The sequence below is a fragment of the Hemitrygon akajei genome, chromosome 13 (genome assembly GCF_048418815.1).
Source record: "Hemitrygon akajei chromosome 13, sHemAka1.3, whole genome shotgun sequence".
NCBI classification, from domain to species: domain Eukaryota; kingdom Metazoa; phylum Chordata; class Chondrichthyes; order Myliobatiformes; family Dasyatidae; genus Hemitrygon; species Hemitrygon akajei.
This window is the reverse complement of record NC_133136.1, coordinates 6,069,950-6,086,589: the sequence shown is the minus strand read 5'-3', so window position 1 is coordinate 6,086,589 and position 16,640 is coordinate 6,069,950. Positions and strand designations below refer to the sequence as shown.

General features: G+C 42.5%; 2 protein-coding genes across 2 annotated transcripts in view; one reads left to right on the top strand and one right to left on the bottom strand.

Moving 5' to 3' along the window:
* Positions 1-16,640, bottom strand: part of ska1 (spindle and kinetochore associated complex subunit 1) — an 86,939-nt gene that overhangs the window by 53,475 nt on the left and 16,824 nt on the right. The window lies entirely within an intron of this gene.
* Positions 1-16,640, top strand: part of cfap53 (cilia and flagella associated protein 53) — a 39,825-nt gene that overhangs the window by 21,118 nt on the left and 2,067 nt on the right. Inside the window, exons 5-7 of the mRNA XM_073064076.1 lie at positions 180-398; positions 7,281-7,497; positions 13,191-13,293. Of these exons, the coding sequence (XP_072920177.1) occupies positions 180-398; positions 7,281-7,497; positions 13,191-13,293 (539 nt within the window). The remainder of the gene's footprint in view (positions 1-179; positions 399-7,280; positions 7,498-13,190; positions 13,294-16,640) is intronic.

Sequence of the window (16,640 nt, the reverse complement as noted above, 5' to 3'; positions counted from 1 at the left end):
TTTACCTAATTGTTTTTATTTGTGTTGCATCAGATCTGGAGTAACAATTATTTTGTTGTTCTCTACACTTGTGTATTGGGAATGACATTAAGCAATCTTGAATCCAAAGTTCTCTCTATCTGTAATCAAGGAAAACCCCAGAATAAAATTTCTCATAATAATGTGGCATGTCATCATAGAAAGAAAAGCAGCGTCTTTCAAAGTTGGAAAATGAGTGGCTTGAGAGGGAGAAACTGCAGAAACAGAAGAAACTCCGCGATACTCTGGACAATGCAAAGGCACTGAAGGTGAAGCGAATCGCGAAGGAGCAGGAGGAAGAGCAGGCTCTGGATATAAAGTTAATGGATCAAGCACTGAAGGAAGAAGCTGCTGATGCCCAGGAGCTGATGCAGAAGAAGGTAACTATTTGTTTGTACTCAGTCTGCATAATATAATGTTTTTTTGCTTGGGTGGTTAAGAAAGTGTATGGTATCTTCTTCTTAAGCCCATCATCCCTACTGAAGCATAGGCTCTCGACAGCAGCTTGCCAGAACTGTTTGTCCTGGGCCAGTGTGACAGAGGGCTATGTCACTGGCCTTCGGCAGCACTGCAATAATGTTACAACCGCAAAGTAACTCAGACACAAATGCACACGGGGAATACTAGTTAAGCTTATTCATATATAACCTTTATTTGTTTTACATTTGTTGTTTATCTGTTCATTCATTTGTGGTTTGGCAGTTCTGGATATATCTTGGCAAAACCAAGGTGTTCCTTCCAGGCCAGTATTATTAGTGAGAAACTGCATATGTGCAGTGTACAGAAGGGACAGACCATGGACATATGGGGGGGGGGGGGGGGGGGGGGGGGATGCTAAAGGTAAGAAATGGGTCTCAGTGTAGTATCCCCCAGAGGTGGCTGGCGATAGACCTCAGTTGTGGAAGTTGCTCATGAACTAAGTGGAGGAAGGAGTTGAATATTGGTTGATCTGTGTAAATATTATATATTAAGTACATTTTTATATATATACAATACAGTACTGTGCAAAAGTCTTAGACACATATGTATAGCTCAAGTGGTTAGGAGCTTTGCACTGTACTGTAGCAATTTTACGTACTGCACTGTACTGCTGCCGCAATATTTTAAAAAACAAATTTCATGAAATTTGTGAGTGATGATAAACCTGATTCTGATATGGGTCTCAATATGGACTGAGAATGGGAAGGGAGTAGGGAGAGGGTAGGAAGCACCAGAGAGACATTCAGTAATGATCAATAAACCAATTGTTTGAAATCAAATGACCTTGCCTGGTGTCTCAGGGCTGAGCGTGTCTGCATCTGCATCACCCCACCCCGACCACCTCATCACCCAGGCCATACTCTTTTCTCACCACTGCCATCAGGTAGAAGGGACAAGAGCCTCAGGACTCACACCACCAGGTTCAAGAACAGTTACTGCCCCTCAACCATCAAGCTCTTGAACAAAAGTGGATAACTACACTTGTTCTATTTCTAGTGTTCCCACAACTGATGACCTCACTTTAAGGAGTCTGTACCTTGTTATTTCATACTCGTTATTTATTTATATTTGCATTTGCACAATTTGTTGTTCATTGATCCTATTTATGGTTACTGTTCTATGGATTTGCTAAGTATGCCTGCAGGAAATAAAGGGTGACATGTATGTACTCTGATAATAAATTTTATGTTGAAGTTTGAAATTTTAACACTCCTTCTCTGCCACCTGTCCTAAACCTCTAATTATATATCTAAAATTAGGATTTTCTCACTATACATATATTTTCACAGTTTGGGACTTTGTGAAAAATTGGGAGCACTTAATAAAACAACTCCTCCTCCTACTGCGGTGGAGCCAGTTTATTTTTCCAAGAGACTTAGATTCCATACCTCACAGCCAGCCCTTCAGTTTGTCTCCAGAAGTACAGAAGCACAGCTTTGTGGACCAAAGGGGCCTGTATTGTGCTCTAGGTTTTCTATGTTTCTAAGTAGCCCATCTCACTCTCCCAGAGATGAGGTCTTCAGAGCTACTGTTACTGTTTCTGTAACTCTGGGTTTTTATGGGCTGGGGTTGCTAGCCCCGTGCCCAATCCTCCTCATTTTGCAGCTGGGCTTCGGACCGTCCATGGTGAAGTTGTATATGGTGTGTTGGCTTGAGTTCAAGAGCCACATGGTAGTGTTGCAGCTGTGAAGGAACGCTTCAAAACTATTGCCTCAGAAAGGCATCATCCATCATTAAGGACCCTCACCACCCAGGACATGCCCTCTTCTCATTCCTACCACCAGGGAGGAGGTACAGGAGCCTGAAGACACACACTTAATGTTTTATGAACAGGTTCTTCCCCTCCTTCATCAGATTTCTGAAAGGACAGTGAACCCATGAACATTGCTTCACTATATTCTTGATACTGGCATGGATAGCGAAATGGCTGACAGGCAGGAGGCAGTGAATGGGAATAAAAGAGGCCTTTTCTGGTTGGCTGCTGGTGACTAGTGGTGTTCTTCAGGGATCAGTATTGGTACTTTTCACAATATTTGTCAATGATTTAGATAATGAAATTGATAGCTTTGTGGCAAAGTTTGTGGATGATATGAGATATGTGGAAGGGCTGGTCGTGCTGAGGGAGCAATGCGATTGCAGCAGGACAGAAAAATTGGAAAAATGGGCAAAAAAGTGGCAGATGGAACACAGTGTTGGGAAATGCATGACAAATGCATTTTGGTAAAAGGAACAATAGCATGGACTATTATCTAAATGGGGAGAAGGTTCAAACATCAGAGGTGCAGAGGGATTTAGGGGTTCTCATGCAAGACTCCCAGAAGGTTAATTTACAGGTTGAGTCTGTGGTAAAGAAGGCAAATGCAATGTTGGAATTTATTTCAAGGGGAATATTAAAGCAAGAAGGTAATGCTGAACCTTTATAAGACACTAGTCAGGCTGCATTTGGAGTATTGTCAACAGTTTTGGGCCCTAGATGTCAAAGTATGTGTTGTCATTGGAGAGAGTTAAGACGAGGTTCACAAGGATGTTTCCAGGAATGAAGGGGTTAACATATGAGGTGCATTTAGCTTTGGGCCCGTACTCTCCGGAATTTGGAAGAATGCAGGGGGATCTCATTGAAACCTACGGAATGTTGAAAGGATTAAATAAGAGTGGATAAGGAGAGGATATTTCCTATGTCGGGGGTATCCAGGACTAGAGGGTACAGCCTCAGAATTGAGGGGGGACCCTTTAGAACAGAGGTAAGGAGGATTTTTTTTTTTAGCCAGAGAGTAGGGAATCTGTGGAATGCTCTGCCACAGACTGTGGTGGAGGCCAAGTTCATGCATATATTTAAGGAGGAAGTTGATTGTTTCCTGATCAATCAAGGCATCAAAGGTTATGGTGAGAAGGCAGGTGTATGGGGTTGAGTGGGATCTGGGATCAGCCATAATGGAATGGCAGAGCAGACTCAATGGACTGAATGGTGTAATTCTATTCCTATGTCTTATGGTCTTATGTCTTATATTTTAATCTTTGTGAGATGTATTTTCTAAAATATTTCTTATTGTAACTTTTAGTATTTTTTAATATATTGCACTGTACTGCTGCCACAAAGCAACACATTTCACAACATAGGGTGGGTGGGATTAAAAGGGAAGGGTGGTATTACGACTCAGGGAAAGTGTGAGACGGGACTGACCGGAGAGCTTGTCTACTGAGGCTGTATGTGTGGAACTGAGGAATGAGAAAGGGATGACCATATTAATGGGATTATATTATTGACCTCCTGCATTCAACAGGATTCAGGGGAATAATTTGTAGAGAGATTGCAGACTCTTGCAAGAAACAAAATTGTGATAGCAGGTGATTTTAACATATATTAACTGTAATGCCCACACTATAAAAGGACTAGATTGGACAGTGTTCAGGAAAGTGTCCTTAATCATTACATGGAGGTCCCAACCAGAGGGAGTGCAATACAAGATCTCCTTTAGGGAATGAGGCAGGGCGGGTGGCAGAAGTTTGTGTAGGGGAACACTTTGCATCTAATGATCATGATGCCATTAATTTCAATATAGTTATGAAGAAGGATAGGTCTGGTCCTTGGGTTGAGATCCTAAATTGGAGCAAGGCCAATTTTGATGATAGCAGGAAGGATCTGGCAAGTGTGGACTGGGGTAGGTTCTTTGCAGGCAAAGGTGTACTTGGTAAGTGGGAGGCCTTCAAAAGGAAGAACTTGACAACTCAGAGTTTGTCAGAATAAAAGGCAAGGATAACAAGCTTAGGAAACTTATGTTTGTGAGAGATATTGAGGCCCTGGTTAATAAAAAAGAGATGCAGGTATAGGCAGGTAGGAACAAACGATGTACTTGAGAAGTATAAGAAATGTAAGAGAACACTTAAGAAGAAAACCAGGAGGGATAAAAGAAGGCATGAGGTTGCTTTAGCAGACAAGGTGAGGATGAATCCTATATTAACAACAAAAGAGCTGCAAGGGACAAACTTGGACTTTTGAATTTTAAAGTGGTCATCAATGCATAGAGGAGATCTTAAAAGGATTTATTTGCACCTGTATTTATTCGGGAGATGGATACAGAGTCTATAGAAGTGAGGCAAAGCAGCAATGAGATCATGGAGTGTTTACAGTTACAGAGGATGAGATGTTTGCTGTCTTAAGGAAGATCGGGGTGAATAAATTCCCAAGGTCTAACAAGGTTCGCTCAGACCTTGTGAGAGGCAAGTTCAGAGATTACAGGGGCCCTAGCAGAGAGATTTAAAACATCCTTAACCATCAGTGAGGTGCTGGAGGAATGGAGGATAGCTAATGTTGTCCTGTTGTTTAAGAAAGACTCTTGGAATAAGCCAGGCAATTATAGGCTAGCATCAGTAGTGGGAAAATTATTGTAAGGTGTCCTAAGGGACTGGATATATAAGTATTAGGATAGACAGGGACTGATTAGGATTAGTCAACATGGCTTTATACGTGGTATGTCATGCCTAACCAATCTTATAGAGTACTTTGAGGAAGTTACCGGGTAAGTTGATGAAGGCAAGGAAGTAGATGTTGTCTATATGGACTTTAATAAGGCCTTTGACAAGGACCCGAACAGAAGGGTAGTGAAGAAGGTTCAGTTGCTTGGCACTCAGGTTGAGGTAGTAAATTGGATTAGACATTGGCTTTACTGGAGAAGCCACAGAATGGGTAGCAGATGGTTGTCTCTCTGACTGGAGACCTGTGACTAGTGGTGTGCCACAGGATCAGTGCTGGGTCCATTGTTATTTGTCATCTATATCAACGATCTGGATGATAATATGGCTAACTGGATCAGCAAATTTGCAGATAACATCCAGATTGGGATGTTTGCAGAGGGATCTGGACAAGCTGGAAAATGGTAGATACACTCTGGGAGGACAAACCAGTGTGGGACTTGCACAGTGAGTAGTAGGGGTCATTGAGGTATGTATTTTCAGAATAGAGGGATCTGGAAATACAGGACTGTAACTCATTGAAAGTGGCGTCATAGGTAGATGGGTCGTAAAGAAAGTTTTTGGCACATTGGCCTTCATAAATCTAAGTACTGAGAACAGGAGCTGGGAAGTTATGTTGAAGTTGTTTAAGACATTGATGAGGCCCAATTTGGAATGGTGTGTGCCGTTCTAGTCACCTACCTACAGGAAAGATATCAATAAGATAGAAAGAGTGCTGAGAAAATTTACAATGATGTTGCCAGGACTCGAGGTCTCCAATCATAGGGAAAGGTTGAATAGGTTAGGACATATAACCTAGAGTGTAGGAGAATGAGGGAAGATTTGATAGAGGTGTACAGAATTATGAGGGGGAAAGACAGGGTAAATGCAAGTAAGATTTTTAAAATTAAGTTGGGTGAGACTAGAACTGGAAGTCATGGATTTTGGGTGAATGATGAACTGTTCAGGGGAACATGAGGGGAACTTCTTCAGTCAGAGGTGCAAGAGTGGAATGAGTTGCCAGTGAAAGTGGTGAATTTGGGTTCGATTTCAACATTTAAGAGAAATTTGGATAGGTACATGGATGGGTGGGGTATGGAGGGCTCTGGTCCCATTCAGGTCGATGGACTAGACATATGAATAGTTCGGCACAGACTAGTTGAGCCAAATGGCATGTTTCTATGACTATAGTGTTCTATGACTCTATGACATATGTTTGTGATAATAAACCTGGTTAGACCTCTCTGAATTGTCTTCAGTTCTGGTTGCCTCATTTATAGGAAGGATGTAGAACATTTAGAGACAGTGCAGAGGAGATTTACCAGGATGCTGCCTGGATTAGAGAGCATGTCTTACGAAGATAGGTTTGAGCCAGCTAGGCTTTTTTCTTTGAAGCAAAGGAGGTTGAGAGATGACTTTATAGAGATTTACAAGATGAAAAAAGTCATAGATCAAGTGGATAGCCAGCGACTTCTTTCCAGGATGGACTAATAAAAGGGAGCGTAATTTTAAGTTGATTGGAGAAAAGTATAGGAATGAATTTAGAGGTAGATTTTTTACACAGTGCATGTGTAGAATGCATTGCCAGGAGTGGTGGTAGAGGCAGAGTTAGTCAAAGATCAGCTATGACCACTTTGAATAGTCTAACAGACCTAGGAGACAATTAGTGTGTCTTTTATTTTCCCAATTTCACAGTAAAGGCCCAACTCTAATTTTTGGATCAAACCATCTAGTCTTGAAAATTGATGGGACCCTGAGCTCTAGGCTTTGAACTCTAGATTCGCTGATGAAGGGACCCCAAACTCCATCCCTCAAGCTCTAGATTCCCAATGAAGGGACCCTGAACTACAGATCTCAAACTTCAGATTCACTAATAAAAGGACCCAAAACTCCAGGCCTCAAACTCCAGACACACCAATGAAGGAAACTCAAGCTCCAGGTCTCAATCTCTGGACGTGTCAATGAAGGGACCCCAAACTCCAGATTCACCAATGAAGGAATCACAAATCTGGGCATCAAACTCTGGACTCGCCAATGAAGGGGCCCAAAATTCCAGGCCTCAAACTCTGGATTTGCTGATGAAGCGACTCTGAACTTCAAGCCTCAAGAAAAGCGTCATCCATCATTAAGACCATAAGTCATATATGCAGAATTAGGCCATTTGGCCCATCAAATCTGTTGATAAAGAGAAAGAACAAACCTGATTCCTCATGGAGAGGTGGTATGACCTAGGGGGCATGAGTGACCAGAAGGGAGGAAGCTAATGTTGCTCAAAACCATGTTAATTTTGTTTTGATGATTATTTTAATCTTTAATTATTTTGTTTATCTCAGATGGACCTAAGACGAGAACAGCAACTGTACCGAAATTACTTGGCCCAGAAGGCAGAGGATGAAAAGCGTCGGGAAGAGGAAGCAAACCGGCTCATTGAGGCGGACATGGAGAGAACATGGGCCAAACGCCAAGAACAGGTGCGCTTGAAGAAAGAGGCTCAAGACCGCCTCCAGAAGGAAGTGATGGAAATACGCAGACTTCAGATTCAAGAGAAATGTAAGAATCTTGTTTTGCTTTTTCCCAATCATTTTTATTCTTTTGCCAAAGTCTATATTTGAGTTCAAGAGTCATGAGGTAATGTTGCAGCTCTATAAAGCTCTGGATAGACCACATTTGGAATATTGTGTTCAATATGGTTGTCTCATTATTGGGAAAGATGTAATGTGGAAGTTTTGGTAAGGCAAGCATTAAAGACAATGTCCAAGCAAGGTTAGCCTGGAGCAGATGTAATCAAGTGAGACCTTTGAAGTGAGATTACTGGAGACATCTCTGCTTACTACAGATGAGATGGGTGGGGGGGGTGGGGTGACTTTAGCAGTGTTTCTCAAGCCAGATGAGTGAGGCCTCTGCAGTGAGACTTTTCCAGAAAGGTCTTCCAAAAAACATCCCTTTGCACAATAGGAACTACTAGAGACAGATGAAATTGGAATAGCTGAAGGATGAGAAATACACCCAACTAAGGGGCAATTGTTTTACTAACTTCAAAATATCATTGGTTGTCAATTTAAACTTCTAACACCTGTATTGTGAATGGCAATTGATCTTGCAAGTAAGGAATTCAAACATTGTTACTTACCCCGTAACTGGGTCACTTACCAGCAAAGATAGAGAGGTCCGTTGAAGTCTGATGGTACTATTTTTAACAGTATTTATTGATAAAATACACAAAAATAATATCAATGCAAACATACAGACAATATACGTCGTCAATACTAAATCTAAAAGCGCGGGTATAATAATAATCAATAAGAAATAGCTCTATCGTTGTCTAGGGGATAATGTATTGTCGGATGGAAATATAAAAGTCACTTTAGTTCAGTCAAGCTGTAGGCTGCAGCCTTTTTGGTTGGAGAGAAAGACGGAGGTTTAACTTGCCCATTCCTTTTATGATGTCAATCCTTCGAGAGTCGTTGGGGGACTGATTTCCCCTTCGAGGTTAGCTAAAGCCGTGCTTCCGTGGCAAGACCCACCAATTCCGAGGCAAATGGAAAAGGAAACACGTGGGCTGGTTCCACCGGCTTTCGCTGTTACGCTGTTACAGGAGTTCTAGCATTTTTTCTGGTGCATGTGAAGGGGTTGTTCCCCAGACCCTCTTTTATCCTGACTCACAGGGTCTCAGATGTCAATCAGGTTGGGATGATGCAATCCCTCCACCAAACCCCCCCTCGGTTCATTGCCTGGGGGCTTTGATGCATCATACAGTATTCAATACACAATCCCGTCTCCAAGAGACAATAGCCGTTATCCATGGTTCCGCCTTTCGGAGGCCAGGACACACTCCAAACTCTTTGTGGATTCTGCATGTCTTTCTCTCATTTCCCGTGTCTCCTGAACTGACTTAATAGTGATCTTGCGATTCTCAAAAAGGAGGGGGCCACGGACGTAACAACATGTACAGTTTACCAAATGGTCAATATCTGTAACTGATATGCAAGTTCTGTATAGAAATAGTAGTTTTCTGTCCTGGCTACAGAGCAGTGTTGTAATAATGGCCCGCCCCACAGTTCTCCTTATGCACAAGTAACATAAACAGTGTGTGAGTTGTAAGAGTGCGTGTGTTCTGGGCTCAGTTATTGTAGTTATTTTATTATCGGCGATGACAGTAGAAGATTTAGAGATGGTACAGAGGAAATTGACCAGGATGCTGCCTAAATTGGAGAACATGTCTTAGGTTGAGCAAGCTAGGGATTTTCTCTTTGGAGTGAAGGAGGATAAGAGGTGACCTGACACAGGTGTACAAGATCAAGTGGATAGCCAGAGAATTTTTTTCCCAGGGCTAGTATGAGGGGGCATAATTTTGAGGTGATTGGAGGAAGGTATAGGGGAGGTATCAGGGGGAGTACAGACTAGGATCTGCAAGAGAGGAAATCGAGTATCTAGTTGCACAGGGAGATATTGAGGCCAAGGTTTTGAGGCTTATTGATTGGTTTTGAGGGAATGATAGTATTGAATGCTGAACTGTAGTCAATGAAGAACATCCTGATCTCTGCACCTTTACTATTCAGATGTTCCAGGATTAAGTGAAGAGCCAATGAAATGGCATCTGCTGTTGACTTGTTGTGATGGTAGGCAAATTGGAGTGGATCCAGGTCGCTCCTCAGGCAGGAGTTGATTTGCTTCATGACCAACCTCTCAAAGCACTTCATCACAGTAGATGTAAGTTCTACTGGATGATAGTTATTGAGGCAGTTTACCATGTTCTTCTTGGGCACTGGAATGACTGAAGCCTGCTTGAAGCAGGTGTGTATCTCAGTCTTCTGAAATGAGAGGTGACGATGTCTGTAAACAACTCCAGCCAGTTGATCAGCACAGGTCTCAGTACTCAGCCAAATCATCGCCTGAGCCAGATGTTGTCTGTGGGTTTGCCATCCTGAAGGATGTTCTTATGATGGCCTCAGTGACTGAAATCACAGGATCATCAGAGGCTGAGGGAATTCGTGAAGGTGCCTCCATGTTCTGTCGGTCAAAGTGAGCATAAAAGTCATTGAACTCATCTGGGAGTGAAACCTTGTTGTCATACGGGGTCCAAAACTTCAGATAAGGGGCCCAGAACTGCTCACGATGCTCCATGTACAGTCCGACCAATGCTTTATAAATCCTGAGCATTACATCCTTGCTTTTATATTCTACTCTCCTTGAGATGAATGCTAATATTGCATTTGCCTTCCTTACCACTGACTCAACCTGCATGTTAACCTTTAGGGAATCCTGGACGAGGACTCCCAAGTCCCTTTGCACCTTTGATTTCTGAATTTTCTCCCTGTTTAGATAATAGTCCACACCAAATCTTTGCTATTAAGGCCAAGGTCCCATTTGAGTTCTTAACCATTTGTTGGATCTGCTTGTTAATTGTTTTGTGATTCATGCACAAGGACACCTAGATACCTCTGTAATTCACTCATCTGCACTCCATTTTGATGAACTGTTTCAGCCCAAAATGTCTATCATCCAATTTCCTCCAGAGATACTGCCTGACCTGCTGTGTTCCTCCAGGGTTATGTGTGTGTTACGTATTAGTAAGACACCAAAGACTCTCTCAAATTACTATAGATGTAGGGAGCATTCTGTCTGCATCACCATCTGGTCTGGAGAGGCCACTGCACAGGATCAGAAGATACTGCAGAAAGTTGCATACTCAGATAGTCCCATCATGGGCAAGAGCCTCCCTAAGCTGAAGGACACCTTCAAAAGGTGATGCCACAAAAAGGTGGCATGCATCATTAAGGACCCTCATCACCTAGGACATACCCTCTTCTCATGCCTACCATCAAGGAGGAGGTACAGGAGCCTGAATACACGCACTCAGTGACTCAGCAACAGCTTTTCCTTTGCCATCAGATTGCTGAACGGACAATGTACACAGCCTCACTACTTTTTGCCCTCTCTTTGCACAACTTATTTATTAAATTAAAATATTTCTTAATGTAATTTATAGTTCTTTTTATTTTGTATTGAAATGTACTGCTGCTGCAAAACAACAGATTTCATGACATAAAGCCAATGATATTAAACCTGATTCTGACTCTGATTGAATGGTAGGGCTGGCCGGAGGGGCCAGGAGACCGACTCCTGCTCCAATTTTCATTTGTTCTTGTGTTATGAGTTTCTTTCTTGTATTCCAGTTGTGGCAGTTTTAATTTAGAGTCTCTTAAATGTTGTGCCTCCACTAATCGCTTTTCTCATGTGCTCTGCCTGTTTATTCAAAGTTCAAAGTGAAGTTATCGTCAAAGTACATACAGTGCCTATAAAAAGTATTCATCCCCTTTGGAAGTCTTCATGTTTATTTTTTTACAACACTGAATCACAGTGGATTTAATTTGGCTATTTTGACACTGGTCAACATAAAAAGATTCCTTCGTGTCGAAGTGAAAACAGATCTTTATAAAGTGATCTAAATTCATTACAAATACAAAACAAAAATTGATGCAAAAGTATTCACCTGCTTTAATATGACACACCAAATCATCACTGGTGCAGCCAATTGGTTTTTGAAGTCACATAATTAGTTAAATAGAGATCATCATGTATAGTCAAGGTGTTTCAATTGATTGTGGTAAAATTACATCTGTATCTGGAAGGTCCAACTGCTAGTGAGTCAGTATCCTGGCAAAAACTACACAATGAAGACAAAAGAACACTCCAAGCAACTTCACCAGAAGTTTATTGAATAGCACAAGTCAGGAGATGGACACAAGAAAATTTCCAAGTCACTGAATATCCCTTGGAGTACAGTTAAGTCAATCATCGAGAAATGGAAAGAACATGGCACAGCTGTAATTCTGCCTAGAATGGGCCATCCTCAAAAACTGAATGATCATGCAAGACTTGTGAGGGAGGCCACCAAGAGACCTATGACAACTCTGGAGGAGTTACAAGCTTCCGTGGCTGAGATGGGAGAGACTGTGCATACAACTGTTGCTTGGGTGCTTCACCAGTCACAGCTTTATGGGAGAGTGGCAAGAAGAAAGACACTGTTGAAAAAAACTCACATGAAATCTCAGCTAGAGTTTGCCAGAAACTCTGAAGTCACACACTATCCTCCTTGCAAGAAGGATAGGGGACTCTAGTAACGTGCTGTCAGCAACCTATGCCCCAGTAGGGGTGATAGGGGGAAGAAGAAGGAGAAGGAGAAGAAGAAGATGATGACCCTTGGTTCAAGAGCCTGATGGTTGAGGGGTAATAACTGTTCCTGAACCTGGTGGTGTGGGTCCTGAGGCTCCTGTACCTCCTGCCTGATGGTAGCAGCAAGAAGAGAGCATGGCCTTATTCCGTTACTCTAGTCCTTATTCCTTATTGCATTATTCCAGCCCTGATCACCTTGGTATAAGCTGACAGATTCCTCTTTGCTTTCCTTTTCACAATTGGACATCAGGAGTGTCCTGTCTGGCTGAAACTTTGTGTGGTATGGAGTCTGCAAGACATCAGAGCACAAGAACCTACAGAGGATAGTAAAAACTGCTGAGAGGACCATTGGGGTCTCTCTCCCCCCCCCCCCCCCCATTTGCAACATTTACTGGGAGCGTTGTAGACAAAGCATTGTTGAGGAGCCCTACCACCCATCCCACAATCTCTCTGACCCACTACCATCAGGAAGGAGGTAGAGGAGCATCAGGACTAGGACTGCCAGACTGGGTAACAGCTTCCTCTCAGGCTCTGAGACTAAAGAACACCCTGCCACCACTGAGCTTTTGTCATAAGAACAGCAAATGTTTACTGTACTCTTTACTGCTAACCTGTGCTGTGCACTACATCCATTTTGAATTATATTTTATTAACTTATTTATGGTAATATTTTGTCTTAAGTGCTGTGTTTGCTATATGTTTTGTGGATGCACTGTGGTCAGGAGGAACATTGTTTCGTTTGGTAATATATATGTACCGTCAGATGACAATAAACTTAAATGTGATTTGACAGAGTTATGAGCAATCCACAGACATAAAATATTGGAGGAACTCAGCTTGTCAGGCCGAATCTATGGAGGGGAATATGATAGGGCATTTTGTGTGTGTTGCTCTGAATTTCCAGCATCTGCCCAATCTATTGTGTTTATGAGCAATCTACCTTACAGATCTTCCCAGACCTGGTGCTCATGCTCCCAGCCTTCTCTCTGCCCCTTTTTGAATGTCCAGTGGATACAGTTTCAATCTGGGAAAGAGGTTCTCAATAAATGTTTGATGTCTGTTTTCAGTGGAGAGAAATGTGAAGTCCCCACAACAACTGGCAGCTGTGCGAGCAAAACTGGAGAAGTCTGTGGAAGAGCAGAATCAAGTGGAGGAGGAGAAACTAGCCAGGTAAATTTGTGATTTGCTTTAATTCTATTTATTTATTTGTTTTTGTTTTATTTAGAGATACATCCCCTTTTGGCCCTTTGAACCACACCACCCTTCAGCCCACCAGTTTAACCCTAGCCTAATCATAGGATAACATAATCACCAATAAATCTCCTAACTGGTATGTTTTTCAACTGTGAGAGGAAACCCACATGTATATGGGAAGGAACATACAAGCTTGCTTACAGAGGGTGCCAGAGTTGAACTCTGTACTCTGACACCCCCGAGCTGTAATAGCTCACCACTACACTACCATGATGCCCACTTTTCTCCAGTGACTACCATCTCCATGATGGATCAACTACATTGCATTTAATGGGTTGAACATTCAAAGTAAATTTATTATCTATGTAGAAATATATCACCATGTAAGATTTTTTAATTGCGGGCATTCGCAGTAGATAAGAGGAAACACTATAGAGTCAGTGAAAAAAGTATACACAAAGATTGACAAACCAATGTGCATAAGAAGGCAAACTCTGCAATTACAAAAATATCATAATAATAATAATAAAATAATAAGTAATATTTAGAACATGAGTTGTAAAGACCTTGAAAGTTAGTCTGTGGGTTGTGGAAGCAGTTCAGAGTTGAGGTGAGTGAATCTGGTTCAGGAGCCTAATTGGTGTAGGGTAATCCTGTAACTGTTCCTGAAGCTGGTGTTGTGGGTTCTAAGGCTCCTGCAGCTCCTGGATGGTAACAGAAAGAAATGAGTGTGGCCTGGATGGTGGGGAACGTTCCTCTCAATCAACCCAACACCTGTCACCCTTTTGATTCTGGGTTGACTTTGAATCTGCTTCCCCACAAAACTACTAATCCATTTCTGTAGCATTAGTAAGAGCAGACTTGTTGGGCAGAACAGCCTAAATCAGCTCCAATGTCTTACGGTCTTGTGGTCATCTTTGCCTTTACCTTAATTCCAATTAACTGGTAGTGCAGCAGTTAGCGTAACTCTTTACAGTGCTAGCAATGTGCCAATCAGGGTTCGACTCCTGCCGCTTTCTTTAAGGAGTTTGTATTTTCTCCCTGAGACCACATGGGTCTCCTCAGGGATGCACTGTTTTCCTCCCACATTCCAAAAACCTATGGTTGGGGTTGGCGAGTTATGGATATGCTACGTTGCCAGAAGCATGGCAAACCTTGTGGGCTGCCCCCAGCACATTCTCATTGATTTGATTTGATGCATTTCATGATATATTTCAATGTTTTATGTTTTGTTTAAAACTATAAACTTGCTTTGGAGAGGGTGTAGAAGAGGTTTACCGGGATGCTGCCTGGAAAGAGGGCATGTGCTATAACAAAAGAGTGGACAGATTTGGGATGTTTTCCCTTAGTGGCACAGGCTGAGGGGAGATCTGAGAGGGATTTATAAGATTGAGAGGCATAGGTAGAGTAGACAGACAGTATCTTTTTCTGAGGGTCAAAATTTCTAATATCAGAGGGCATGTATTTCAGAGGAGATGTGAAGGTCGAGTTTTTTACACAGAGTGTGGTCGGTGCCTGGAATGCACTGCCTGGGGTGGTAGTAGAGGCAGATACATTGGGGACTTTAAAGAGCCATTTCGATAGGTACATGAACGTGAGGGAAATGGAAGGACATAAACATTGTGTAGGCAGAAGACATTAGTTTAGCTGGCCACATAATTACTAATTTAATTAGTTCAGCACAAAACTGTAGGCTGATGGGCCTGTTCTTGTGCTGTACTGTTCTATGTTCCTGAAGTTTTCTCATAGTGTCATCACTGATTAATTGAACTTGTAAAATTTGCACTCATTCCTCATTTACACTCAGAAGATAGGGCAACATCTATGGAGGGGAATGCTGAGACCCTTCCTGAGGAATAGGTAGCATGGGATAGAAGTCAGAATAAGAAGGTGGTGGGAGAGGCAGAAATACCAGGTGAGGGGGAACATCGGTGAGGGAGAGGAGATGAAGCTGTGAGGGGAAAAGATAAAGGGCTAAAGAAGAAGAAATCTAATAGGAGAGGACAATGGAGACAGACTATCCACTGATATGTTTTACAAACCTACTGACACTTGACTATACCACTACACACCCTGTCACATGTGAACATGCTATTCAACCACTCTAATCCTATCAGATTCCTCTTTCCTCAGCACTTTACCTTCTTGACCTATCCCCTTCCAGCTTTATACTTCAATCCCCTCACCCACCCTCTTTTCCCTCATCTGGTCTTATCTATCTCCTGCTAGCTTGTATTCCTTCCCCTTTCCCACCTTCTTATTCTGGGTTCTGCCCCCATTCCTTTCCAGCCCTTATGAAGGGTCTCGGCCCGAAGTGTCGACTGTTTATTCCTCTCCATAGATGCTGCATGACTTTCTGAGTTCCTCCAGCATTTTGTGTGTGTTACTCAGGCCCAAAACATTTTAATTCACTTCTCATTCCCACTGCAAAGTGTCGGTCCTCTTGTGCCATGCTGAGGCCATCCTCATGGTAGAGGAGCAACCCCTCATATTCTATCTGGGTAGTCCCCAACCTGATGGCATGAATATCAATTTCTCCTTCTGGTAAAAAAAAGTTCCCTCTTCTTTTATTCCACACTCCAGGCTCTTACCTCTTCTCACCTGCCTATTAGCTCCCCCTAATGCACCTCCACATTTCCTTTTTCCTATGGTCTACTCTACTTCTCTTCTCTCCAGCCCTTTTCCTTTTCCACCTAGCTGGCTTCACCCATCACTCTCCAGCTTTCCTCCTTCCCTTCCCCCCCATCTTTGAATTCTGGCATCTTCCCCCATCATTTCCAGTCCTGACGAAGGCTCTCGTCCTGAAACATGGACTGTTTGTTGCTCATTTCCAAGGATGCTGCCTGACCTGCTGAGTTCCTCCAGCATGTGTGTTACTCTGCAGAATCTGTTGTGTTCACATATTGAGTAATGGGTGTGCAAGTCCAAAAGATCCCTGAATGGGACAACGTGGGTAGATAACGAGGTCAGGAAGATGTATGTGATTCAGATCTTCGTCAGTCAGGACATCTGAGCAGTGATGTTCTGCTACAACTTTATAAACTGTTTGTTAGACTCCAGCTCGAGGACCATTCTGGTCACCGCATTGATAGCAGATTTTGTGCTGCAGTGAAAATACTTACAGGTGAAGGTGGAAGAGAAAGTACACAGTTATGATACATGATCTGTAGATAAAGCATGTTAAGGAGGCAGTCAGTCACCCAGCCTTCTGGAAAGTGCAATAGGGCTATTAAAACACAAACTTCACACCATCTAAAAAGTTTAATCTTCTCTCACTCTGACCAACCATTCTAATTAGTCACCCTACCTACCACCCTCTACCT